Genomic DNA, 26,725 nt, shown 5'->3' with positions numbered 1-26,725 from the left:
TTTTAATATTTTCCAAAATAATGCAAAATTAAAAACAAAAAAATAAAAAAAGGCTGCCTGGTTCTCTCCTCCCTGCATGCCCCTCTGTGCATGGAGCCCCCCCCTGCGTGCCAGGGCTGGTTTTGGGGAGGGGGCTGCAGGAAGGAGCCCCCCCCCGCCCTCCCCTCGGGGCTGCTGGGTCCTCCCTGAGCTCTTGAGCCGTTTTTGGACTTTTTGGTTTTTCTGCCTCTCTCTGGGATTTGGGGTCTTGGGGGGGCTCCACAGACCCCTCCTCACATCCCCCTCCTCTTTTTCTCTCCGCAGAGCTGGTCCGGATGGTGCTGAGTGGATGAAGACCCCTCCTCATTATTTTTTTACACCCCCTCCTCTTCATTATCTCATTATCCGTCCCCTCCTCACTCGATTTTGTGCCTTTTCCCCTCATTTTTCTGTCACCCCCCCGAGCCCCCTCCCCTCAGCCCCACCGGCTAAATTATTAATTATTGCTCCACAGCATCAAATAAATCGAAATAAAGGCTCAGAGAGTGGTCGTGGTGCCCCCCTCCCCAATTTCCAGACAGACCCAAACACCACCAGGCCTCTTCTTCCCGCCCCGGGGACTCGCAGTTTTTCTTTTTATTGGTTTTTTAAAAAAAGAAACGAACAGAAATAAACGAAATAAACCAAAAAAAACAAGGGACGAGGAAGAGGAGGAAGAGGAGGAGGAGGGGGATTTTGGAGAGGGGGGGAAATGCCCATGTGCCAGGTGGGACCGGAGCTGTCTCATAAATAACCAGGGGGGAGCGGGACCCCCGCCATGAGACCAACACTTAAATAAAATCCGGGACAATCATAAAAAAATCCCAAAGCTGGAGGGGAGGAAGAGGAGGAGGAGGAGGGGAGGGGCCTTGGAGGGGCGGGGCCGGGCAGGGGGCGGTGTCTCACTGGGTGGGGGGCACGGGGGTGGGCACCGAGCTGGGGGGTGGGCACCGAGAGGGGCTCCGGCTGCAGGGGGGGCCTTGGTCTGTGGGAGAGAACACAAACAGGGGAGGGGGCGTCAGCACACAGAGAGGGGTGGGGGGCACAAGAAACGCTGCCCCTTCCCCTTTTACCCTCCCTCCACGCCCAAAACGCGCCAAAAATGGCCTCAAAATTTCCCCAAAGTGTCCTCAAAATCTACTCAAAAATTCCAAAAAAATATTCCTCAAAATTTCGTCAAAAATTCCCCAAAAATTTCCCCAAAATTCCCTCAAAAGTTCCCTCAAAAATTCCTCAAAGGCTTCCTACAAACTTCCTCAAAAAACCTCCTCAAAAATTTCCTCAAAATTCCCCAAAATTTTCCTCAAAAATTTCCTCAAAAATTCCCTCAAGATTTCCTCAAAAATATCCTAAAAATTTCCTCAACAATTTCCTCAAAAATCTCCTCAAAGATTTCCTAAGAATTTCTTTAAAAAATTCCTGAAACATTTCCTCAAAATTTCTCTAAAGACTTCCTACAAATTTCCTCCAAAAATTTCTTTAAAAATTCCCCAAAAATTTCCTCAAAAATTTCCTCCAAAATTTCCTCAAAAATGTCCTAAAATTCCCAAAAAATTCCTCCAAATTTCCTCAAATTTTCCTCAAAAATTCCCTCATAATTTCCTCAAAAATTGCCTCAAAATTTCCTCAAAAACTTCCTCAAAACTTCCCAAAAATTCCCTCAAATTTCTCAAAAAAAATCCCCAAAAAATCCTCAAACATTTCCTCAGAACTTCCTCAAAAATGTCCTAAAAATTTCCCCCAAAATTTCCTCAAAAAATCCCCCCAAAATTCCTCAAAAACTCCCCAAATTTCCCTCAAAAATTCCCCCAATTTTTCCTCCAATTTTCCTCAGAATTTCCTCAAAATTTTCCTCAAAATTTCCTCAAAAATTGTCTCAAAAATTTCCTCAGAAACTTCCTCAAAATGTCCTAAAAATTTCCCCCCAAAATTTCCTCAAAAAATTACCCCCAAAAATCACCAAAATTCCTCAAAAATTCCCCAAATTTCCCTCAAAAATTCCCCAATTTTTCCTCAAATTTTCCTCAAAAATTGTCTCAAAAATTTCCTCAGAAACTTCCTCAAAAATGTCCTAAAAATTTCCCCCAAAATTTCCTCAAAAAATACCCCCCAAAAAATCGCCAAAACTCCTCAAAATTTCCCCAATTTCTCCTCAATTTTTCCTCATAATTTCCTCAAAAATTTCCCCCAGAAACTTCCTCCAAGATGTCCTAAAAATTTCCCCAAATTTTCCTCAAAAAATCCCCCCCCCCCAAAAAAAATCGCCAAAATTCCTCCAAAACTCCCCAAATTTCCCTCAAAAATTCCCCAATTTTTCCCTCAAATTTCCCTCAACATTTCCTCAAAAATTTTCCTCACAACGGCCCCGAGCCCCCGCGAGTGTCTCACCTGGGACGAGGCCGGCGGTGGGAAGGAGGCTTCCCTGCACGGCGGCCACGATGGCGGGGCTGTGCGCGGCGGCCGAGCCCCCCGCGCCCCCCGCGCCGCCGCCGAGGTGAGGATGATGATGGTGGTGGTGGTGGTGATGGTGATGCGAGTTGGGGGGCAGCCCCCTCCCCATGCTGCCGCCGCCGGCCAGGGCCCCCCCCCCCATGCAGCGGGTTAGCGGGGAAGGGGTCGCCCACGGGAGGGGGGGGGTTGTTAGCCATGCTGGGGGGGGGCACGGCCGCGGGGCAATTACCGGGCACGGAGGCGTGGCCGGTGCCGCCGCCGCTGCTGCCGGTGCTGCCGGTGCTGCCGCCGGTGCCGCCGCCGCCGGGGAGGGTCCCCGGCAGGAGCTGAGAGGGCGGAGGAGGCGGCGGCTGCTGCTGCCCGGGGAACGGCACCACCGGGGCTGCGGGAGGGGAGACCAGAGTGAGACCCCCGCCCTTAATCGGCCACCCCTCGGGGCTGGGGGGGCTACAGGGAGGGGGGAGAGCGAGAGTGAGACCCCCACCCTTATGGGGAGACCAGAGTGAGACCCCCGCCCTTAATCAGCCACCCCTCGGGGCCGGGGGGCTACAGGGGGAGGGGAGAGCGAGAGTGAGACCCCCACCCTTATGGGGAGAGCACCATGAGACCCTCGCCCTTATTCAGCCACCCCTCAGTGCTGGGGCTGTGGGGAGATGGGAGAGTGAGATCCCCACCCTTATGGGGAGAAATGCTGTTATGGGGAGAGCACTGTGAGACCCCCACCCTTATTCAGCCATGACTCAGAGCTGGGGCAGTGAAGGAGAGAGAAGAGCACCAGTGAGACCCCCCACCCCAAACCCTGAACACCAGTGAGACCCCAACACTGAGACCCCTTCTCAACCAATCAACTGCCATCCCTGAGCACCAGTGAGACCCCCACCCCCAAACCCTCACCACCAGTGAGATCCTCCCCGAAAACCCCTTGGAAACCCCCCCTGCCACCCTCGCCCCCCCATTGCTTTGGGGACCCCCACCCCGTACCCACCGTGTGGCACCACCGGGGGGTGCCACCCTCACCCCCCCATTGCTCTGGGGACCCCCACCCCATACCCACCGTGTGGCACCACCGGGGGGTGCCACCCTCACCCCCCCATTGCTCTGGGGACCCCCACCCCATACCCACCGTGTGGCACCACCGGGGGGTGCCACCCTCACCCCCCCATTGCTTTGGGGACCCCCCCACCCCGCACCCACCGTGTGGCACGGCCAGGGGTGCCCTCCTTACCCCCCCCATTGCTTTGGGGACCCCCCCCACCCCGCACCCACCGTGTGGCACCACCGGGGGATGCCACCCTCACCCCCCCATTGCTTTGGGGACCCCCACCCCGCACCCACCGTGTGGCACGGCCAGGACTCCTCTGGGGTGCCAACCCCACCCACCCCATTGCTTTGGGGACCCCCACCCCGCACCCACCGTGTGGCACCACCGGGGGGGTGCCACCCTCACCCCCCCCATTGCTTTGGGACCCCCCCACCCCGCACCCACCGTGCGGCACGGCCAGGGGTGCCCTCCTTACCCCCCCCATTGCTTTGGGACCCCCCCCCACCCCGCACCCACCGTGTGGCACGGCCAGGGGTGCCCTCCTTACCCCCCCCATTGCTTTGGGACCCCCCCACCCCCGCACCCACCGTGCGGCACGGCCGGGGCGGCTCCCGGGGGCACCGGCGGCGGCTGCGGCGGGGGCGCCCCGGGCAGGGGCGGCTGCCCCACCATGGGCTCGGCGAGGCCGGGGGCCGGGCGGCGCCGCCAGCGGGTGCGCGGCGGGGGCCAGGGGCGCACCGGCGGCCCCGGGCAGGGGCTGGGCCCCCGGCGGCAGCGGCGGCGGCTGCTGCTGCTGCTGCTGCTGCAGGTGCTGGAAGTGCTGCTGCCGCGCCCGCATCTCCGCGTACTTGAGCTGCTCCATGTGGAACGCCTGGCGGTCGGCCAGGAGCTGCTGCCGCTGGTACTCCAGCTGGGAGGGACGCGGGGAAAACATGAGGAGGGGTGAAAAATGCATGGATTTTATGGTATTGGCTTTTGGCAAATATTAAAATTTGAATATTATATGTGTACTGTTAGAATTTGAATATATTGTTATTTTTCTAATATTATATATATATAAAATTTGAATATATATGTATATATTATAACGATAAAATTTGAATATTATATATATAAAATATAATATAATATATATAATATAATATATATAATATATAATGTATAATATATAATATATAATGTATAACATTAACATATAACATATAACATATAACATATAACATATAATATATAATATATAATATATAATATGTAATATATAATATATATATAAATTGAATATTATGTGTTGTGTTAGAATTATATTAATATTCAAATACATATAAAATTTGAATATATATATTATTAATATAAAATGTTAATACTATATCTAATATATAATATATATGTATAGTCTGTAACTCTTTGTTCCTCTTGTCTCATATTGTCCTAATGTAAATCGTCCACATTATTATTACTCTAATTGTATTACTGTTTTAATAAACTATAAACTATATTTATATATATTTATAAATATAAAAATATATATATTTATATTTATATACTTATATATATTCATATATTTATAACTATAAATATACCATTTTATTACTATTAAACTTTTTAAAAACAAGTGATTGGTGTTTTTCGCATGAGGAGTGGGGACAAACGGGGGCGGTGCCACCCTCGGAGTGTGGGGACAAACGGGGGCGGTGCCACCCTCGGGGATGGGGACAAAGGGGGGCGGTGCCACCCTCGGTGCCACTCACGGCCTCGCGCTCGCGGTCCATGATGGTCTCCAGCTCCTCGAAGTGCCTCAGTTTGATCTCCAGCTTCTTCATCTGCGTCTCCACCAGCAGCGCCACCAGCGACTTGATCTTGCGCTCCTCCACGGCCGCCAGGTGCTGCCAGGTGCCAGCGACAGGGGTCAGGGGTGCCCACAGGCCCTGTGCCCTCTCCCTTCTCCCTACGGGATTCATTCCTCTCCCTATAGGACTCATCCCCACAGTCCCTGTGCCCTCTCCCTACAGGATTCATTCCTGTCCCTATAGGACTCCCTACACTCCCCACATCCTCACGTCCCCGTCCCCTCTCCCTATAGGAGTCACCCACTCCTCAAAGTCCTTGTCCCCTCTCCCTGTAGGATTCAATATTCCTGTCCCTAGAGGAGTCACCTCCCCACATCCCCACAGTCCCTGTGCCCTCTTCCCACAGGATTCATTCCTCTCCCTATAGGATTCATTCCTCTCCCTATAGGATCCCTATGGGATTCAATATTCCACTTCCTACAGGACCCAACCATTCCTCACAGTCGTCCTCTCTCCCTGCAGGATTCATTCCTCTCCCTACAGGGCTCTCCCTACACTCCCCACATCCTCACATCCCTGTCCCCTCTCCCCCCACAGGATTCAGAGTCCCTGTGCCCTCTCACTCTCAGATTCATTCCTCTCCCTATGGGATTCACCCTCTCCCCACAGTCCTTATCCCATCTCCCTGTAGGATTCAATACTCATCTCCCTACAGGATTCACCCACTCCACACAGCCCCTCTCCCTACAGGATTCATTCCTCTCCCTATAGGATTCATTCCTCTCCCCACATCCCTGTTCCCTCTCCCTATAGGATTAATTCCTGTTCCTATAGGACTCACCCACTCCTCACAGTCCTTATCCCCTCTCCCTATAGGATTCAATATTCCTCTCCCTATAGGATTCACCCACTCCCCACATCCTTGTCCTCTCCCCACATCCCTGTCCCCTCTCCCTATAGGATTAATTATTCTGCTTCCTATAGGACTCATCCACTCCCCACAGTCCTTGTCCCCTCTCCCGATAGGATTCAATATTCCTGTTCCTACAGGACTCACCTTCTCACATCCCCACATCCCTGTCCCCTCTCCCTATAGGACTCACCCACTCCCCACAGTCCTTGTCCCCTCTCCCTATAGGATTAATTATTCTGCTTCCTATAGGACTCATCCATTCCCCACATCCCTGTCCCCTCTCCCTATAGGACTCACCCACTCCCCACAGTCCTTGTCCCCTCTCCCTATAGGATTAATTATTCTGCTTCCTATAGGACTCACCCACTCCCCACAGTCCTTGTCCCCTCTCCCTATAGGATCCACCCACTCCCCACATCCTCTTCCCCTCCCCACATCCCTGTCCCCTCTCCCTGTATGACATTTTTTATCATGCTCACTCCATCACTCACTTTCTCTTTAATTATCCAACCCAAACCTCTGTCATTCCTATCAATTAATCCCCTTCTAGCAAACCACCCATGGCTCCAAGCACCACCCCCTGAACCTGACCATGAATTTAACCTTCTCTGACCAATTTTCAAGCCCATCCTTCTAGGAATCCCACTAATCCTCATTTCAACGACATCCCCATCTACTACCATCTCTAGACAAGAGCAACCAACTCTCAACCCTCCAGCTACGGTTTACAACCTCGTTACAAAACAACTAGTAATCCCCCAAGACCAAAAATGACACAAACGAGCCCTAATTTTAACATCCCTACTCATTAACCTCCTAGGGCTGCCACCCCACACATTCACCCCAACCACCCAACTACCTACAAACCTCTGCCAAGGGACATCTCCAACCCTTCCCCAGGCTCCCCAGCCCCTGCAGAGCCCCGTCCTCACCTTGGCTTTGACGGCAGCGGCGGCCAGGGCGGCGGCGGCGGCCGTGGACAGGTTCCCCTCGCCGATGTCGCGCTCCACCTTGGCCTTGCGCTCGGCCTCGGGCTCCGAGGGCTCCTTGGGCGCCTCATCCGGCCCTTCCTTCACCTCCTTGTCCTTCTCGGGCTCTCCTGTGGCCAGGTGGGGCTGTGTTAGGGACCCCTGCAGGGTCCCCCTCACCTGTGCTGTCACCTCACCTGTGCTGTCACCTCACCTGTGCTGTCACTGTCACCCTTGTCGGGCTCCTTCTCTGCCTCCACCTCCTTCCCCTTCTCCTCCTCCTTCTTGGGGGTCTCCCCGGGTTTTTCCTTGGGTTCCTCCTCGGCGCTGCCATCCCGGGGCTCCTGGGGAAGGATCAGCCCTGTGAGCACCCAAACCTGCCCTGTTTGGCCCCCCCAAACCCCCAGACCCCTTTTACCTTCGCCTCCTTCTTCTCCTCGGCCGGCTGCGCCTCTGCCCGCGCCTCCTCGGCCCCGCTCTCCTCTGGGGACACAAACCTGGGCTCAGACCCCGCTGCCATCATCCCCCAGAGCCCTGGGAGCTCAGACCCCTGTTCCATCCCCCCCATAGACCCACATGAGCCCCTGCCCAGCTCAGACCCCGGTGCCATCCCCCCCAGAACCCGGGGACCCCCCCCAGACCCCCGGGATCCCCCCAGACCCCTGTGCCATCCCCCCCAGACCCCCGTGAGCCCCTGCCCAGCTCAGACTCCTGTGCCATCCCCCCCAGACCCCCGTCAGTAGCTCAGACCCCAGTGCCATCCCCCCACCATGCCCCCCAGGACCCCCTCCCCAGTCCCCCAGCCCCTCTGACCGATGCCATCTCCCCCAGGCACCCCCTGAGCCCCTTCCCATCCCCTGCCTGGCCCCGGCCCCGGTGCCATCACCCCCAGACCCCCATAAACCCCTTCCCAGCCCCCTCCCCAGCTCAGACCCCCATTCCATCCCTCCCCACAAGCCCCCTGCCCTCCCCTGCCCAGCCCCCTGCCAGCTCAGACCCCTGTTCCATCCCCCCACAGCCCCCTCCCCAGCCCCCCGACCCCTCTGACCGATGCCATCCCCCCGTCCCCAGCCCCCTCCCCAGCCCCCCGACCCCTCTGACCGATGCCATCCCCCCCTCCCCAGCCCCCCCAGCCCCCCTCCCCGGCCCCCCGACCCCTGTTCCATCCCCTCCGCAGCCCCCGGCCCCTCTGACCGATGCGCTCGGGCTCCTCGGAGGCGGTGCCGGCGATGCCGCTGCTCTCCAGCCCGAAGGCGGGGTCGGCCTTGCCCGTCACCTTGGCCGCCTCCTCCACCTTGCGCACGTGGGCCTCCACCAGCGCCGTGGGCACCTCCTCCTTCATCTTGGAGAACTCCTCTGCGGGCACGGTTCCTCAGCGGGACCCCCGGAGGCAGCCCCCAGACCCAAACAGCCCCGTGGGGGGCTCGGTCTGGCCCCTCCAGGCTGGTCCTAGAATGTTCTGGAAGGCTCATCCCATCCCCATGGGAGTTGTAGGACCCCACAGGGATACCCCGGAGCCCCCCAGAGCCCCCAGACCCAAACAGCCCCATGGGGGGCTCGGTCTGGCCCCTCCAGGCTGGTCCTAGAATGTTCTGGAAGGCTCATCCCATCCCCATGGGAGGTGTTGCGTGTCCCCAGAGGGATCCCCACAGGATTTGGTGGTGTCCCCATGCTCCCCATCCCTCTCCCCGTCAGACTGACCCCATTTCCGTATAGGAACCCCTAAAGGGCTCATCCCTGTCCCCATATTCCTCATGCCATAGGATTCATCCTCTCCCCACATGCCCATCCCCTCTCCCTATAGGATTAATTTCTCTCCCTATAGGATTCACACATTCCTCACAGTCCTTGTCCCCTCTCTCTATAGGATTAATTCCTCTTCCTATAGGACTCCCTACACTCCCCACAGTCCTTATCCCCTCTCCCTATAGGATTCAATATTCCACTTCCTATGGGACTCATCCACTCCTCACAGTCTTTGCCCCCTCCTATTCCCCAGGAACAGGATTCATTCCTGTTCCTATAGGACTCCCTACACTCCCCACATGGCCGTCCCCTCTCCCCACATCCCTGTCCCCTCTCCCCACACTCCTGTCCCCTCTCCCTGTAGGATTCAATATTCCTCTCCCTATAGGATTCACCCGCTGCCCACAGTCCTTATCCTCTCTCCTTATAGGATTCAATATTACACTTCCTATAGGACTCACTCGCTCCTCACAGTCCCTTTTCCCCACATCCCTGTCCCCTCTCCCTATAGCATTCACCCACTCTGTCCCTATAGGATTCAGCATTCCACTTCCTATAGGACTGATCAATTCCTCACAGTCCTTGTCCCCTCTCCCTATAGGATTAATTCCTCTTCCTATAGGACTCACTCTCTCCTCAAAGTCCCTTCTCCCCACATCCCCATCCCCTCTCCCCACAGTCCATGTCCCTTCCCCCTATAGGACTCACCCCCTCTCCCAACACGCCCATCCCCTCTCCATCTCCCCATCCCTGTCCCCTCTCCCTATAGGATTCAATATTCCTCTCCCCATAGGATTCACCCGCTCCCCACAGTCCTTATCCCTTCTCCCTATAGCATTCATCCTTTTCCCTGTAAGACTCACCTATTACTCACAGTCCCTGTCCCCTCTCCCCACATTCCAATCCCTGTCCCTTCACCCCACATCCCCATCCCCACATCCCTGTCCCCTCTCCCTATAGGACTCACCCACTCCTCACAGTCCCTTCTCCCCACATCCCCATCCCCTCTCCCCACAGCCCTTAACCCCTCTCCCTACAGGGCTCACCCCCTCCCCACATCCCCGCATCCCCATCCCCACATCCCTGTCCCCACATCCCCATTCCCTCTCCCCACAGTCCTTGTCCCCTCTCCCTATAGGACTCAGCCCCTCTCCCAACACCCCCATCCCCTCTCCATCCCCCCATCCCTGTCCCCTCTCCCCACATCCCCACATCCCCATCCCCTCTCCCCACATCCCTGTCCCCTCTTCCTATAGAACTCACCCTCTCCCCAAATCCCCATCCCCTCTCCCCAAATCCCCATCCCCTCTCCCCACATCTCCATCCCCACATTTCCATCCCTGTCCCCTCTCCCCACATCCCTATCCCCCCCTCCACAAATCCCCCTCCCCACACTCCCCATCCCCTCTCCCCACAGACCTTAACCCCTCTCCCTACAGGGCTCAGCCCCTCCCCACATCCCCACATCTCCATCCCCACATCCCTCTCCCCACATCCCCGTCCCCTCTCCCTATCGGACTCACCCTCTCCCCACATCTCTATCCCCCATCCCCACAGTCCCCATCCCCTCTCCCTGGAGGACTTGCCCACATCCCCACATCCCCATTCCCTCTCCCCTCTCCCCATATCCCATCCCCATCCCCTCTCCCCACATCCCCATCCCCTCTCCCACATCCCCATCCCCTCTCCCCACAGTCCTTAACCCCTCTCCCTATAGGACTCAGCCCCTCCCCACATCCCCGCATCCCCATCCCCACATCCCTGTCCCCACATCCCCATCCCCTCTCCCCACACCTCAGCCCCCTGCAGTCTCCCCCAGCCCCCACATCCCCCCGTCCTCACCCAGCGCGGACTTGGCGGCGGCCGAGGCCACGCGCGGATCCACCACGGAGGCCAGGAAGGCCACGGTGCTCATGACGGGGTTGCCGGACTGGCTGAAGGGGATGGGCTGGTAGGCCAGGGGCCCCAGCGAGGCCTCCGAGTCCTCCAGGTAGGGATCCTCGATGGGCAGGCGCAGGAAGTGCAGGATGCACTCGTCCTGCGTGCGGCTGCCCACGTGCTCCGACACCTTGTTCCAGTCGTCCTTGTACATCTCCAGGGCCTGGGGGACGGGGCTCAGAGGGGTCAGGCTGGCCTGGCCCCACAGACCCTGCCCCCATTTCCCTGTCCCTGTGTCCCCTGTCCGTATATTCTCTGTCCTCAAATCCCTTATCCTCAAATCCCTTGTCCCCACTTCCCCGTCCCATCCCTTGTCCCCATATCCCTGTCCCCACATCCCCTGTCCCCATATTCTCTGTCCCCACGTCCCCTGTCTCCACATCCCGTCCCCATTTCCCTGTCCCCACACCCACATCCCCTATCCCCACATCCTCTGTCCCTATGTCCCCCGCCCCAATGTCCCCTGTCCTATCCCCTGTCCCCACATCCCCCGTTCCCACACCTCTGTCCCCATTTCCCTGTCCCATCCCTTGTCCCCATATCCCTGTCCCTATATCCTCTGTCCCCAAACCCACATCTTGTGTCTCCATATCCCCTGTCCCCATTTCCTTGTCCCCACATCCCCTGTCCCCATTTCCCTGTCCCCCACATCTCCTGTCCTCACATCCCTTGTCCCCACATCCCCTGTCCCCATTTCCCTGTCCCCACATCCCCTGCTGTCCCCACACCCCCTATCCCATCCTCTGTCCCTAAACCCCCTGTCCCTAAATCCCCTATCCCCATGTTTCCTGTCCCCACACCCCCTCAGGTCCCCACATCCCTGGCTGTCCCCTGTCCCCCCGTGTCCCCAGATCCCCTCGAGTCCCCAAATCCCCTCTGGTCCCCACACCCCCTGCTGTCCCCATGTCCCCTGTCCCAGCCCCTGTCCCCACACCCCCTGCTGTCCCCTGCTGTCCCCACACCCCCTGCTGTCCCCTGCTGTCCCCACGCACCTCCAGCAGCAGCAGCGTCTCCTGCTCCGTCCACTCCCGCGTGGCGCTGGCGGCCGCTTTGCTCTGCAGGATGGGAGAGACGAGGAGGATGAGGGGCCGGGGGGTGCCCAGGGGGCGCCCACCCACCCAGGGGTGCCCACCCACGCCCACCCACCTTGGAGGGCACGTTCTTCTTGGTGTACATGTCGGTGCGGAGCCCGAAGTTCTGCATGTCCGCCGGCTTCTCCTTGCCCTTGTCGGGGAAGTTCAGCATCTGCTGCGAGGCCGAGCTGGGCTGCTGCGGGATGGGGGACAGGGGACACTGCTGGGCCGGGCCCGTGGGGTGGGACATCGGGCGCGTCCCCTCCTCCCCGGTGGCCCGGAGAAGCCGTTTTGTCCCCATCACGGTGTGTGTGTGTCCCCATTCCCCCATCACGATGTCCCCGTCACGACGTCCCCGTCACGACGTCCCCACCGCGTCGCTGCTCCCCGGGGGCAGGGCGGCATGCGAGGGGGAGGAAGGAGGAGGAGGAGGAGGAGGAGGAGGGAAGGAGCCTTCCTCGGCACAGCGGCACGGGGGGGTTGCACGGACCCCCAAGGAGCCGCCTACCAGCTCCGCCTTGCCCTTCACCGTCTCGCTGGCCACCAGCTCCTCCATCTCTTTGCTCTTGCGGCCCGTCTTGGCGTCGCCGTCGCTCTGCCGGCCCTGAGGCACCACGGATCGAAGCTGTGCATCCCCCACCCCCCGCCCCACCCCGCGCCCGGCCCCCGCACCGGGGGGACCGACCGGGGGGGCGGCAGGGGGGGGTCGCGCTCCGGGGTCCCCCTGGCACCCACCTGCGGCGTCTTGGGCTGCAGCGGCACCAGCCCCGAGGGCGTGTCGGCCAGGACGTGGAAGTGCGAGGTGGGCGGGGGGCCCATGGGGGTGGGCCGGCTCTCGGCGTCCACCTGGTAGTTGATGAGGCCCCACTGCTCCAGGAAGGCGTGGACCCTGCGGGGAGCGGGGGGCAGAGAGCGCTGAGCGCCCCGGGACAGGGGAGGGGGCAGCCAACGGTGCCAGGGGGACACTGAGCACCCCTGTGACAGAGGAGGGGGCAGCCAACAGTGCCAGGGGGACACTGAGCACCCCTGGGACAGAGGAGGGGGCAGCCAACGGTGCCAGGGGGACACTGAGCACCCCTGGGACAGAGGAGGGGGCAGCCAACGGTGCCAGGGTGACATCCCTGTGACACTGGCACCAGGGTCAGAGCACGCTGAGTGCCCCGGGACAGAGGAGGGGGCAGCCAACAGTGCCAGGGGGACAATGAGCGCCCCTGTGACAGGGGAGTGGGCAGCCAACGGTGCCAGGGTGACATCCCTGTGACACTGCACTGGGCAGCCAACAGTGCCAGGGGGACAATGAGCGCCCCTGTGACACTGGCACCAGGGTCAGAGCGTGCTGAGTGCCCTGTGACAGGGGAGGGGGCAGCCACCGGTGCCAGGGGGACACTGAGCCCCCCTGTGACACAGCACTGGGCAGCCATCAATCCCAGGGTGACACTGAGCATCCCCGTGCCACTGGCACCAGGGTCAGAGCCCGCTGAGCATCCTGTGCCATGGCACTGGGGAGCCATCAGTGCCAGGGGAGCGCTGAGCACTCCTGTGCCATGGTGACACTGAGCACTCTGTGCCATGGCACTGGACAGCCATCAATGCCAGGGGGACACTGAGCACCCCATCCCACCTTTGGTGAGGACTCCCCAGCGCCACTGGCACGAGACTCCTGCCACCCCCATGGTGCCAAAATCATCCCCCTGCCCCAGTGTCACCTGCCACGCCTGGGGTGCCACACTGACACCCTGCCACCTCCAGGGTGCCACACTGACCTTCCACCAGCACTGAGGTGCCACACTGACCCCCTGCCCCACAAGCACGGGACCCGTGCCAGCACACAGGTGCCAAAGCAAGCCCCAAACATCACACAGGATCTGTGGCACCATGTGGGTGCCAAACTAAACCCTAAATGCCACAAGCACCAGACCCCTGCCAGCGCGGAGGTGCCAAACCAAACCCTAAACACCACGAGCACCAGACCCCTGGCACCATGTGGGTACCAAGCCAACCCCCCAACTCCAGGATCTCCAGCCCCCTGGCACCACAGAGATACCAACCCAAACCCCAAACCCCAGGACCACGGGACCCTGGCACCACGTGGGTACCAAACCCCAAACCCCAGCATCTCCAGCCCCCTGGCACCATGTGGGTACCAAACCCCCAAACCCCAGCATCTCCAGCCCCCTGGCACCATGTGGGTACCAAACCCCCAAACCCCAGCATCTCCAGCCCCCTGGCACCATGTGGGTATCAAACCAATCCCCCAACCCCAGCATCTCCAGACCCCTGGCACCACAGAGATACCAACCCAAACCCCAAACCCCAGGACCACGGGACCCCGGCACCACGTGGGTATCAAACCCCAACCCCCAGCATCTCCAGACCCCTGGCACCATGTGGGTACCAAACCCCCAAACCCCAGCATCTCCAGACCCCTGGCACCATGTGGGTACCAAACCCTCAAACCCCAGCATCTCCAGCCCCCTGGCACCATGTGGGTACCAAACCCTCAAACCCCAGCATCTCCAGACCCCTGGCACCATGTGGGTACCAAACCCCCAAACCCCAGCATCTCCAGACCCCTGGCACCATGTGGGTATCAAACCAATCCCCAAACACCACAAGCACCAGACCCCTGCCAGCACATGGGTACCAAACCCCAGGACCACGGCACCCCTGGCACCATGTGGGTACCAAACTAAACCCCCAACTCCCGCATCTCCAGCCCCCTGGCACCATGTGGGTGCCAAACCACCCCCCCAAACCCCAGCACCCCCAGCCCCCTGGCACCATGTGGGTATCAAACCCCAAACCCCAGCATCTCCAGCCCCCTGGCACCATGCGGGTACCAAACAATCCCCAAACACCACAAGCACCAGACCCCTGGCACCTTGTGGGTACCAAACCAAACCCCCAAACCCCAGCACCCCCAGCCCCCTGGCACCATGTGGGTACCAACCCAACCCCCCAAACCCCAGCACCCCCAGCCCCCTGGCACCATGTGGGTACCAAACTAAACCCCCAACCCCAGCATCTCCAGCCCCCTGGCACCACAGAGATACCAACCCAACCCCAAACCCCAGGACCACGGGACCCTGGCACCATGTGGGTATCAAACCCCAAACCCCAGCATCTCCAGCCCCCTGGCACCATGTGGGTGCCAAACCACCCCCCCAAACCCCAGCATCTCCAGCCCCCTGGCACCATGTGGGTACCAAACAATCCCCAAACCCCAGCACCCCCAGCCCCCTGGCACCATGTGGGTAACAAACCCCCAAACCCCAGCACCCCCAGCCCCCTGGCACCATGTGGGTAACAAACCCCCAACCCCAGGATCCCCAGCCCCCTGGCACCATGTGGGTACCAAACTAAACCCCCAACTCCAGCATCTCCAGCCCCCTGGCACCACAGAGATACCAACCCAACCCCAAACCCCAGGACCACGGGACCCTGGCACCATGTGGGTATCAAACCCCAAACCCCAGCATCTCCAGCCCCCTGGCACCATGTGGGTACCAAACCCCCAAACCCCAGCATCTCCAGACCCCTGGCACCATGTGGGTGCCAACCCAACCCCCCAAACCCCAGCACCCCCAGCCCCCGGGCAGCACCGGGCGGTGCCAGCCCGGCCCCCAGCCGGACCCACCGCATGATGGCACAGACGTCCCCGGCCAGGTTCCTCCTGCAGGCCGTGGAGGTCAGGTACTCCTGCGGGTTCAGCCGGTACGTGTCGATCATGAAGTTCCGGTATGCCAGGTATCTGCGGGGGGCACGGGGGGCTCAGCGCCGGGCACGGCCCCGGCAGGGCGTGGGTGGGCGCGGACGGGGGGTTTGGCCTCACATTTCGGGGGTCTTGGATTTGTTTTTGCCGTTGAAGAACTCGGGCAGGGCGCGGCGCTCGATGGCGTGGACGCTGCAGGAGGAGAGGCTCGGGGAGGAAGGGCAGCAGCCTCCTCATCCTCAGGGGAGGAAGGGCAGCCTCCTCATCCTCAGGGGAGGAAGGGCAGCAGCCTCCTCATCCTCAGGGGAGGAAGGGCAGCAGCCTCCTCATCCTCAGGGGAGGAAGGGCAGCAGCCTCCTCATCCTCAGGGGAGGAAGGGCAGCAGCCTCCTCATCCTCAGGGGAGGAAGGGCAGCCTCCTCATCCTCAGGGGAGGAAGGGCAGCAGCCTCCTCATCCTCAGGGGAGGAAGGGCAGCAGCCTCCTCCTCATCCTCAGGGGAGGAAGGGCGCAGCCTCCTCATCCTCAGGGGAGGAAGGGCAGCAGCCTCCTCCTCATCCTCAGGGGAGGAAGGGCAGCCTCCTCCTCATCCTCAGGGGAGGAAGGGCAGCAGCCTCCTCCTCATCCTCAGGGGAGGAAGGGCAGCCTCCTCCTCATCCTCAGGGGAGGAAGGGCAGCCTCCTCCTCATCCTCAGGGGAAGAAGGGCACCCTCCTCCTCATCCTCAGGGGAGGAAGGGCAGCAGCCTCCTCATCCTCAGGGGAGGAAGGGCGCAGCCTCCTCATCCTCAGGGGAGGAAGGGCAGCAGCCTCCTCCTCATCCTCAGGGGAGGAAGGGCGCAGCCTCCTCATCCTCAGGGGAGGAAGGGCAGCCTCCTCATCCTCAGGGGAGGAAGGGCAGCCTCCTCCTCATCCTCAGGGGAGGAAGGGCAGCCTCCTCATCCTCAGGGGAGGAAGGGCAGCAGCCTCCTCATCCTCAGGGGAGGAAGGGCACCCTCCTCCTCATCCTCAGGGGAGGAAGGGCAGCAGCCTCCTCATCCTCAGGGGAGGAAGGGCAGCCTCCTCCTCATCCTCAGGGGAGGAAGGGCAGCCTCCTCCTCATCCTCAGGGGAGGAAGGGCAGCAGCCTCCTCATCCTCAGGGGAGGAAGGGCAGCCTCCTCCTCATCCTCAGGGGAGGAAGGGCGCAGCCTCCTCATCCTCAGGGGAGGAAGGGCAGCCTCCTCATCCTCAGGGGAGGAAGGCCCGGCCGTACCTGTTGTAGTCGAACCAGGCGGCGTAGCTGGGGATGATGATGTGGTGCGTCTGCTCCGTCACGTTGTCCTCGTGCAGCTCGGGGTTCTTGGCCTGCTCCCCTTTGCTGCCCGCGCCGTTCTCCTCCTCGTCCTGCGCCCACAGGGGGACCCCGTGGGCAAAGGGACCCTTGTGGGTGCCCTTCATCACCCTCACTCACCCTTCATCATCCTCACTCACAGCAGGATGAGGCAAAGGGACCCCTCTGAGCGCCCTTCATCATCCTCACTCACCCTTCATCATCCTCACTCACAGCAGGATGAGACCAAGGGACCCCTCTGAGCGCCCTTCATCATCCTCACTCACCCTTCATCATCCTCACCCACACCAGGATGAGGCAAAGGGACCCCTCTGAGCGCCCTTCATCACCCTCACTCACCCTTCATCATCCTCACCCACACCAGGATGAGACCAAGGGACCCCTCTGAGCGCCCTTCATCATCCTCACCCTTCATCATCCTCACCCTTCATCATCCTCACCCACAGCAGGACGAGGCAAAGAGACCCCCTTGAGCGCCCTTCATCATCCTCACCCTTCATCATCCTCACCCACGGCAGGACCCCATGGGCAAAGAGACCCTTTTGGGTGCCCTTCATCATCCTCACCCACACCAGGATGAGACCAAGGGACCCCCGTGAGTGCCCTTCATCATTCTCACCCTTCATCATCCTCACTCACAGCAGGATGAGACCAAGGGACCCCCGTGAGTGCCCTTCATCATTCTCACCCTTCATCATCCTCACTCACAGCAGGATGAGACCAAGGGACTCCCGTGAGTGCCCTTCATCATTCTCACCCTTCATCATCCTCACCCACAGCAGGATGAGACCAAGGGACCCCCGTGAGTGCCCTTCATCATTCTCACCCTTCATCATCCTCACCCACAGCAGGATGAAGCAAAGGGACCCTTTTGAGCGCCCTTCATCATCCTCACCCCTCATCATCCTCACCCTTCATCATCCTCACCCACACCAGGATGAAGCAAAGGGACCCTTTTGAGCGCCCTTCATCATCCTCACCCCTCATCATCCTCACCCTTCATCATCCTCACCCACACGAGGAAGAGGCACAGGGCCACCCCAGGCGTGAGGGAATGGCAGAAATGAGCGTTTTTGTCCCCAAAGAAGAGGGGACAAGGGCTGAGAGAGGAGCAGGTGACCCCCACCACCACCGCCCCCGTGCCCGGGCTCACCTTGCCAGCTGTCTCCATGCTCTCATCCTCCTGCTCATCTGCAAGGGAGCACAGGGGTGGGTGTGGGCACTGCCAGCCCGGGGCGCCAGGGCCGTGCTGCGGCTCCCCACACTCACCCAGGTCCGTCATGGTGCCCCCCTTGACTGGCGCTGACTCCGAGTCCTTCTTGGTGTTGACTGTGGGGGGAAACGCTGCTGAGCACCCCGGGGACCCCCGGGATGGGGGGGTGGCTGTGCCCCCCATGTTAGCGTTCAAAACCACACAATCACGGGGGATTATCTGCGGGGCTTTTCGCTAAGAGCTCTGGGAATCGGGGTACATTCAACCCAAACCCGACTCCGACCGTACATCCGAAATGATCATGTTTTATACTCTGTCGTTACACAACTTTCATGTTAATTATTAAACTTATATTGCTCTATTGTATACATAAATTTAGCCCCCTCTCTGAGTTTCCAACATAGTTTCTCACCGCTCTTCTTATGGTTATATAATAATTACGTTTAATTACTAAACAATCACCGCATCTAACAATTATATAATTTATCACACTGCTTACGCAGGTGCAGTTGATCTGGGAAAGCGCAAAGCCCAACATTTTAGATTCCGTCTTTAACTTTTTCCAGGGTTCCGCTGTCACCCACACTGACCTGTCTTGGGCAGCGTCACCTCCTCCACGTTGGGGACGGGCGAGGGCTCGTCCATGTCCTTGGTCAGGTCCTCCTGCTCCTCCTCGCGGTGCCCACGCTTGGATTTGTTATAGGGGGTGGAGGGTCTGCCCAGGGAGAGACCCCCATCAATGCTGACCCCCCAGGGATGAATCCCCCACCCCCAGACCCCCCAAAGCCCCCCCAGCTCACCCCTTCTTTGCGTTCTTCTTCTTGGCCTCGGGCGTGGGCGAGGGAGAGGGCGAGCGCTTCCTCTTCTTGTAATTCCCCCCTTTCTTATCCCGCCGGTCCGAGTCGGGGCTGTTCACCTGGGGGGCAGCGTGAGGGGTCCGGCTGAGCACGCCGAGACCCCCAGGACCCCTCCCCAAAAGGGCTCCGAGCCGGTTCTCACCTCATCCGTCAGCGTCTTGGCCGAGATCTTCTTCCTGCGGGTCACGGGGCTCTTCTCGTCCGTCACCTCGTAATCCTCCTCGTTCATCCACTCGTTGAAGGTGTCCGTGTCCAGGATCCACTTGGCGTGGACCTGCAGGCCAGGGGAGCGGCTGGGTCAGGGAAAGAAGGGGGGCTCCGGGTGCCCCCCAAACCTGGGGGTCCCCCCCGGTACCTTGCGGGGCTTCTCCGGCGTCGGGGGATCCTCCACGGACGCCTCGATCTCGCTGGCCGGGATCCAGGTGTCGTAGCTGGGGGGAGGAAAGGGTTAAAGTGGCACCCACAGGGTTAAAGTGGCACCCACAGCGACTTGGGGGGGCACAGGGGGGTCCCCGAAATCTTCACCCCACGCCCCCCCGCCCCTCACCTGTCGGGGTAGTACCCCCAGTGCAGCAGCACCTGCTTGTCGCGCTTCATGACGGGCCGGACCCACTCCTCTGCGGGACGGACAGACGGACAGGGCTGGGCTGAGCAGGGGTTCTGAGGGGGTCTCTGTGCCCCCCAAAACTGCCCTTCTGTACCCCCTGCAGCCCTCTGTGCCCCCCAAAACTGCCCTCCTGCACGCCCTGCAGCCCTCTGTGCCCCCCAAAACTGCCCTTCTGTACACCGTGCATCCCTCTGTGCCCCCCAAAACTGCCCTCCTGCACCCACTGCAGCCCTCTGTGCACCCCAAAACTGCCCTCCTGCACCCACTGCAGCCCTCTGTGCCCCCCAAAACTGCCCTTCTGTACCCCCTGCATCCCTCTGTGCCCCCAAAACTGCCCTTCTGTACCCCCTGCAGCCCTCTGTGCCCCCCAAAACTGCCCTTCTGTACCCCCTGCAGCCCTCTGTGCACCCCAAAACTGCCCTCCTGCACGCCCTGCATCCCTCTGTGCCCCCCAAAACTGCCCTCCTGCATCCCTCTGTGCACCCCAAAACTGCCCTTCTGTACCCCCTGCAGCCCTCTGTGCCCCCCAAAACTGCCCTCCTGTACCCCCTGGAGCCCTCTGTGCCCCCCAAAACTGCCCTTCTGTACCCACTGCAGCCCTCTGTGCACCCCAAAACTGCCCTTCTGTACCCCCTGGAGCCCTCTGTGCCCCCCAAAACTGCCCTTCTGTACCCCCTGCATCCCTCTGTGCACCCCAAAACTGCCCTCCTGCACGCCCTGCATCCCTCTGTGCCCCCCAAAACTGCCCTTCTGTACACCGTGCATCCCTCTGTGCCCCCCAAAACTGCCCTTCTGTACACCGTGCATCCCTCTGTGCACCCCAAAACCTCCCTCCTGCATCCCTCTGTGCACCCCAAAACTGCCCTTCTGTACACCGTGCATCCCTCTGTGCACCCCAAAACCTCCCTCCTGCATCCCTCTGTGCACCCCAAAACTGCCCTTCTGTACCCCCTGGAGCCCTCTGTGCCCCCCAAAACTGCCCTTCTGTACCCCCTGCAGCCCTCTGTGCCCCCCAAAACCTCCCTCCTGCATCCCTCTGGGCACCCCAAAACTGCCCTCCTGCACACCCTGCAGCCCTCTGTGCACCCCAAAAACCTCATCCTGCACCCACCTTGCTCTGGAGCCCATGGAGCCCCCTGGGATCCCCCAAATTCCCCTCCTGCACACCTGGAACCCCAAAAACTCCCCCGAACTCCCCTCCTACACCCATCTTCCTCTGCCCCTCCTGGAGCTCCCCATGACCCCCCAAAAATTCCCTCCTGCACCCCTGGAGCCCCCTGTGGCCCCCCAAAAACCCCCAAACCCCCTCCTGCACCCCAGGAACCTCCCATGAACCCTTCAAAACCCCCCCAAAAATCCCCTCCTGCACCCCTGTTACCCCCCCAGAGCCCCTCAAACCCCCCTCCTGCCCCCCCCAGAGCCCCCTGTGACCCCCAAACCCACCCCAAAACCCCTCCTGCCCCCCAGAGCCCCCTGTGACCCCCCAAACCCCCCTCCTGCACCCCTGGAGCTCCCTGTGACCCCCCAAAAACCCCTCCTGTACCCCTAGAGTCCCCCATGACCCCCAAACCCCCCTCCTGCACCCCCAGAGCCCCCTGTGACCCCCCAAACCCCCCTCCTGCACCCCCCTGGAGACCCCTGTGACCCCCCAAAACCTCCCAAAACCCCTCCTGCCCCCCCAGAGCCCCCTGTGACCCCCCAAAAACCCCTCCTGTACCCCCCAGAACCCCCTGTGACCCCCAAATCCCCCCCAAAACCCCTCCTGCACCCCTGGAGCCCCCTGTGACCCCCCAAAAACCCCTCCTGCACCCCTAGAGTCCCCCATGACCCCCAAACCCCCCTCCTGCACCCCCCAGAGCCCCCTGTGACCCCCCAAAACCCCTCCTGCACCCCCCAGAACCCCCTGTGACCCCCCAGAAACCCCTCCTGCACCCCTGGAGTCCCCCATGACCCCCAAAACCCCCTCCTGCACCTCCCTGGAGCCACCTGTGACCCCCCCAAAAATCCCCTCCTGCACCCCTGTTACCCCCCCAGAGCCCCTCAAACCCCCCTCCTGCACCCCCCAGAGCCCCCTGTGACCCCCAAATCCCCCTCCTGCACCCCCCGGAGCCCCCTGTGACCCCCAAACCCCCCTCCTGCACCCCCCTGGAGCCCCCTGTGACCCCCCAAACCCCCCTCCTGCACCCCCCTGGAGCCCCCTGTGACCCCCCAAACCCCCCTCCTGCACCCCCCTGGAGCCCCCTGTGACCCCCCAAAACCTCCCAAAACCCCTCCTGCCCCCCCAGAGCCCCCTGTGACCCCCCAAAAACCCCTCCTGCACCCCCCAGAGCCCCCTGTGACCCCCAAATCCCCCCCAAAACCCCTCCTGCACCCCCCGGAGCCCCCTGTGACCCCCAAATCCCCCCAAACCCCCCTCCTGCACCCCCCGGAGCCCCCTGTGACCCCCCAAATCCCCCCCAAAAACCCCTCCTGTACCCCCCCAGAGCCCCCTGTGACCCCCAAATCCCCCCCAAACCCCCCTCCTGCACCCCCCGGAGCCCCCTGTGACCCCCCAAACCCCCCCGTTTCCGCACGCACCCTCCTCCAGGTTGCCGGGCACGGGGCACACGATGTGCGACGCGTTGCTCTTGTCCTCGGTCACGGTGCCCTGTGGGACAAACCCAGGGTGAAACCGGGTTAAACACTACCACGGAACCCCCCTTGTGCCCCCCAGCCTGGCACTGCCACCCACCTGGTGCCTCTTGACGATGTCCTTGAGCTTCCCCAGCAGCTTGGGCTCAATCTCCTGCTGCAGGAAGATGTTGGGCCGAGCCAGGCAGTTGTTCTGGGGAGCAAAATTGAGAGCACAGCCGTGAACTGAGGAGCGGCAGGCACACGAGGAGGGGGTTCTCGGTTCTTGGGGTGCGGTTTGGGGGGGGGGGGGGGGGGGGTGGTTTTGGGGGGCTCTCACCTGCACCAGGGATTTCTCGATGGTCATGAACATCTCCACGTTGCGGTCCATGCGCGAGGGATTCTGGAAATCGAAACGCCGCCTTATTGGAAGAAAAGAGCGACTCTCATGAAAGCCACAGCTCAGGTCTCCCCGTCAGCACCCCCAAATCTGGGGGAAGTTTGGGGAATTTGGGGGAAATTTGGGGAATTCGGGGAGGGGAGGGAGTGGGACACATATCTGGACCCCATCAGGGTCCATAGTGACAAAGGGGGACACGTCCCAGCGCTGGTTTGCTCTGGAGGTGACAACCCCACAACCATCCCCAAGGAGGGAACCCCAGTTCTGCCCCCGACCCCAGGGACCCCCACCCTGTCCCCCCCGCCCCAGGGACCCCCCCCAGGACCCCCATGCTCACCATCCTTGGTCGCTCTTGAATTTATAGGCGGCTGCCAGGATGTGGCACAGGGCTCCCCCCGCCTTGAAATCCAGGAAGCATTTGATCTGCAAGGGGACAGGGGTCAGGGGACAGGGACAGCGTCCTGATGGGGGGGACGTGTCCTCCTTGGGGTGACATCCCCTCGTTAGGGTGACATCCCCATGTCTGGGTGACATAACCTTGTCTGGGTGGCATCCCCTTTTTGGGGTGCCATCCCCCTGCCTAAGTGCCATCCCTTTGTTAGGGTGACACCCTGTTTCTGGGTGCCATCCCCTTTCTGAGGCGCCATGCCCATGCCTAAGTGACATCCCCATGTCTGGGTGCCATCACCTTGTTAGGCTGCCATTTCCTTTTTGGGGTGACATCCCCATGTCTGGGTGACATCCCCATGTCTGGGTGACATCCCCTTGTTGGGGTGACATCCCCATGTTCAGGTGCCATCCCCTCATAAGGTGCCATCCCCTCATAAGGTGCCATCCTCATGTTTAGGTGACATCCCCTTGTCTGGGTGCCATCTCCTTTTTGGGGTGATATCCCCATGTTTAGGTGACTCCCCCATGTCTGGGTGCCACCCCCTCGTTAGGTTGCCATTTCCTTTTTGGGGTGACATCCCCTTGTCTGGGTGACATCCCTTTCTCCGGGTGCCATCCCCTTGTCTGCATGACATCCCCCTGTTGGGGTGACATCCCCATGTTCAGGTGCCATCCCCTCATAAGGTGCCATCCCCTGGTTGGGGTGCCATCCTCATGTTTAGGTGACATCCCCATGTCCAGGTGACATCCCCTCATAGGGTGGCATTTCCTTTTTGGGGTGACATCCCCTTATTGGGGTGCCATTCTCATATTTAAGTGACATCCCCATGTTTAGGTGACATCCCCTCGTCTGGGTGCCATCTCCTTTTTGGGGTGATATCCCCATGTTTAGGTGACATCCCCATGCCCAAGTGCCATCCCCTAGTCTGGGTGACATCTCCTTTTTGGGGTGACATCCCCAATGCCTAAGTGACATCCCCTCACAGGGTGCCATCTCCTTGCTGGGGTGACATTCCTATGTCTGGGTGCCATCTCCATATTTAGGTGCCATCCCCATGTCTGGGTGCCATCCCCTTGTCTGGGTGTCACCCTCTCACAGGGTGCCATCCCCTCCCTAGGGTGCCATCCCCTTGTCCCTCGGGGCAGTGTCCCCTTGGGATTCTGTCCCTGCTGGGCCCTGTCCCTGTCCCTGTGTGGGGACACTGTCCCCAGCACTGTCCCCAGCACTCCAGGCCATGTCCCTGACCAGGGCATTGCCACTGGCTGCTGTCCATGGTCACCTGCTGTCCCCAAAGCCACCTGAATGCTCCACGGTGTCACCAGGGCCACGTCCCTGAGGCTTTGGGAGCTGTCCCTGCTCAGGGCTGTGTCCCCAAGTATTGGGGTGCTGTCCCTGTTCTGGGTTGTGTCTCCAGGGCTGTCCCCAGGTATTGGGGTGCTGTCCCTACTTGGAGCTTTGTCCCCAGCTCTTTGGGGACACTGGGGACGTGTCCCCAGGGCTGTCCCCAGGTATTGGGGTGCTGTCCCTGCTCATCAGGGCCATCAAGGCCATGTCCCCAAATCCCTGGGGGTCTGTCCCCAGGTCTTTGGGCTTTGTCCCCGCTCAGGCTCCTGTCCCTGGGCATTGTGGGGACATCCTGATGCCATCCCTGGATATTGGGGTGCTGTCCCCAAATTAGGGCTTTGTCCCCTCTTCTTTGGGGCTCCTCCCTGGCTATCCAGGACCCCATCCCAGGGCCATCCCTGCACCTTTGGGGCACTGTCCCTGCTCTGAGCCTCGTCCCTGCTCACCAGGGCCATGTCCCCAGCTCTGAGCCTTGTCCCTGCCATGTCCCCAGCCCTGTGGGGTCCTGTCCCCACATCTTCGGGGTCCTGTCCCCACATCTTTGGGGCGCCCTCTCCAATTTGGGCTTTGTCCCCCGTTCTTTGGGGCTCTTCCCCGGATCCGCGAGGTTCCATCCCCGCACCCCCCGCTCTGATCCTCGCCCCCCGCTCCCCGCGTGTCCCCCACCCGCCCCGCGGGGTCCCGCCCGCGTTGTCCCCGCGTCCCCCCGCGGCTCTCACCGGCAGCTTGGTGAGGGGCGCGTTGCTGACGTGCTTGCCGAACACCTCCTCCTGGAACTGCAGCAGCTGCACCACCAGGCTCGACAGCGATTTGTTGGTGGGGGGCTCTGCCTGGATGTACTGCGGGGCCGGGGGCTCAGCGCGGCCGCCGCGGCCGCTGAGGGGAGGGGGGGGCGCGATGGCGGCGGCGGCGCCGTGACAGGCCGGGCCCGGCGTGGCGGCGGCGGGCGCGGGCGGCGGCGCCGCGGTTCCGCGCACTTACCTTCTTGTAGTTCTTGCCGAGCCACAGCCGCACGTTGTCGAACTGGCTGACGGTGTCCGAGGCCTCGTAGTACTTGACGTTGGGGCCGCCGTCCTTCTTCCGCACCGCCATCTTGAGCGGGCCGGGCCGCGCCGCCGCCTCCGCCCGCCACTGCCGCCCCCTGCCGGCCCCGCGCCGCCACGGCCGCGCCCGCCGCCGCCGCCCCCGGTCGCTGTCCCCGGTCCCGCTGTCCCCGGTCCCGCTGTCCCCGCTCCCGGTCGCTGTCCCCGCCGCTCGCCCGGCCCCGCTCGCTGTTAAAGCCCCGCCGCCCCCTTTGGTGCCCTCCCGTTCCCGCACTGCCGCTCCCGCCGCCGCCGCTGCCGCCCCCTGGCGGTGCCGCTCCCGCACTGCCGCTCTCGCCGCTCCCGCCCGGTGGTGCCGGTGCCGATCGCTGTTCCCGCTCCCGCCCGGTTTTACCGGCCCTGGTCGATTTCCCGTTCCCGCACCGCCACCTCCTATCGTTCTTCACGACCCCGATCGTTGTTCGCGACCCCGATCGCGGTTCCCGGCCCCGTTGTACCGCCCGCCGGTCCCGCCGCGCCCGCCACCGCCTCCTGCTGGTCCCGCTCCCGCCGCTCCCGCCGTTCCCGCTGTTCCCCGGGCGCTGTTCCCGGCCCTCCGGGTCCCGTTCCCCGCTTCACTGCCCGTTGTTGGTCCCGCTGCCCGTTACCGGCCCCGCCGCCCGCAAGTGCGACAAGAGAGGCACGACAAGGAGAAATGGGTTCAAATCTCAAGAAATTTGGTTTAGACGGGAGATTGGGAGGAAATTCTTCCCTGGGTGGATGGGGAATGGATTTCCCAGAGGCGCCGTCGCTGCTCCATGCCCGGAGGTTCTCCAGGCCGGGTTGGACGGGGCTTGGAGCAGCCCGGGACGGGGGAAGGCGGGGGTGGGAAGGGATGGGCACCGGAGGGAGCAGCGGAACGGCACCGGGCGCTGAGCACCGGGCATTGAGCACCGAGTCGGGCACTGAGCAGCAGGACGGGCACTGGGCACTGGGCACCGGGCACCAAACCGAGCATTGAGCACCAGGCCGGGTACCGGGCACCGAGCACCGGACACCGAGCACGAAGCCAGACACCGAGAACCGGGCACCGGGCATTGAGCACCGCACCGAGCACCGGACATTGAGCACCAAACGAGGCACTGAGCACCGGGCAACGAGCACCAAGCCGGGCACCGAGCACCGGGCAACGAGCACTGGGCACCGAGTACCAGGCATTGATCACCGCACCGGGCGCCGGACATCGAGAACCAAACCGGTGGTGCTCGGTGCATTGAGCATCAAGCACCGGGAACCGAGCACCAGG

The 26,725-nt window shown here is 61.0% G+C and overlaps 1 protein-coding gene across 1 annotated transcript; it reads right to left on the bottom strand.

The window, feature by feature from the left end:
* Nucleotides 1-924: 924 nt before the first annotated feature.
* On the bottom strand, nucleotides 925-25,516 carry SMARCC2 (SWI/SNF related, matrix associated, actin dependent regulator of chromatin subfamily c member 2; the record flags this gene model as incomplete). Its single annotated transcript, XM_054294923.1, is given in 30 exon segments — nucleotides 925-1,003; nucleotides 2,614-2,851; nucleotides 4,099-4,199; nucleotides 4,201-4,421; nucleotides 5,260-5,394; nucleotides 7,144-7,310; nucleotides 7,394-7,523; nucleotides 7,598-7,662; nucleotides 8,374-8,535; nucleotides 10,768-11,026; nucleotides 11,856-11,918; nucleotides 12,010-12,132; nucleotides 12,445-12,540; nucleotides 12,672-12,825; nucleotides 15,574-15,687; nucleotides 15,769-15,840; nucleotides 16,898-17,028; nucleotides 18,129-18,166; nucleotides 18,245-18,304; nucleotides 18,779-18,903; nucleotides 18,989-19,104; nucleotides 19,188-19,319; nucleotides 19,401-19,476; nucleotides 19,593-19,662; nucleotides 22,230-22,299; nucleotides 22,384-22,476; nucleotides 22,603-22,684; nucleotides 23,000-23,085; nucleotides 25,117-25,236; nucleotides 25,379-25,516. Coding segments are annotated over 30 exon segments (3,489 nt in total), but the record flags the coding sequence as incomplete, so codon positions are not given.
* Between the last annotated feature and the right edge of the window lie 1,209 nt (nucleotides 25,517-26,725).

Source organism: Melozone crissalis, unplaced genomic scaffold (assembly GCF_028551555.1).
Source record: "Melozone crissalis strain CALT ecotype California unplaced genomic scaffold, PUWL_Pcris_2 ptg000388l_1, whole genome shotgun sequence".
NCBI classification, from domain to species: domain Eukaryota; kingdom Metazoa; phylum Chordata; class Aves; order Passeriformes; family Passerellidae; genus Melozone; species Melozone crissalis.
Note: the sequence above shows the minus strand (reverse complement) of the source record. Positions and strands in the feature narration are given on the sequence as shown.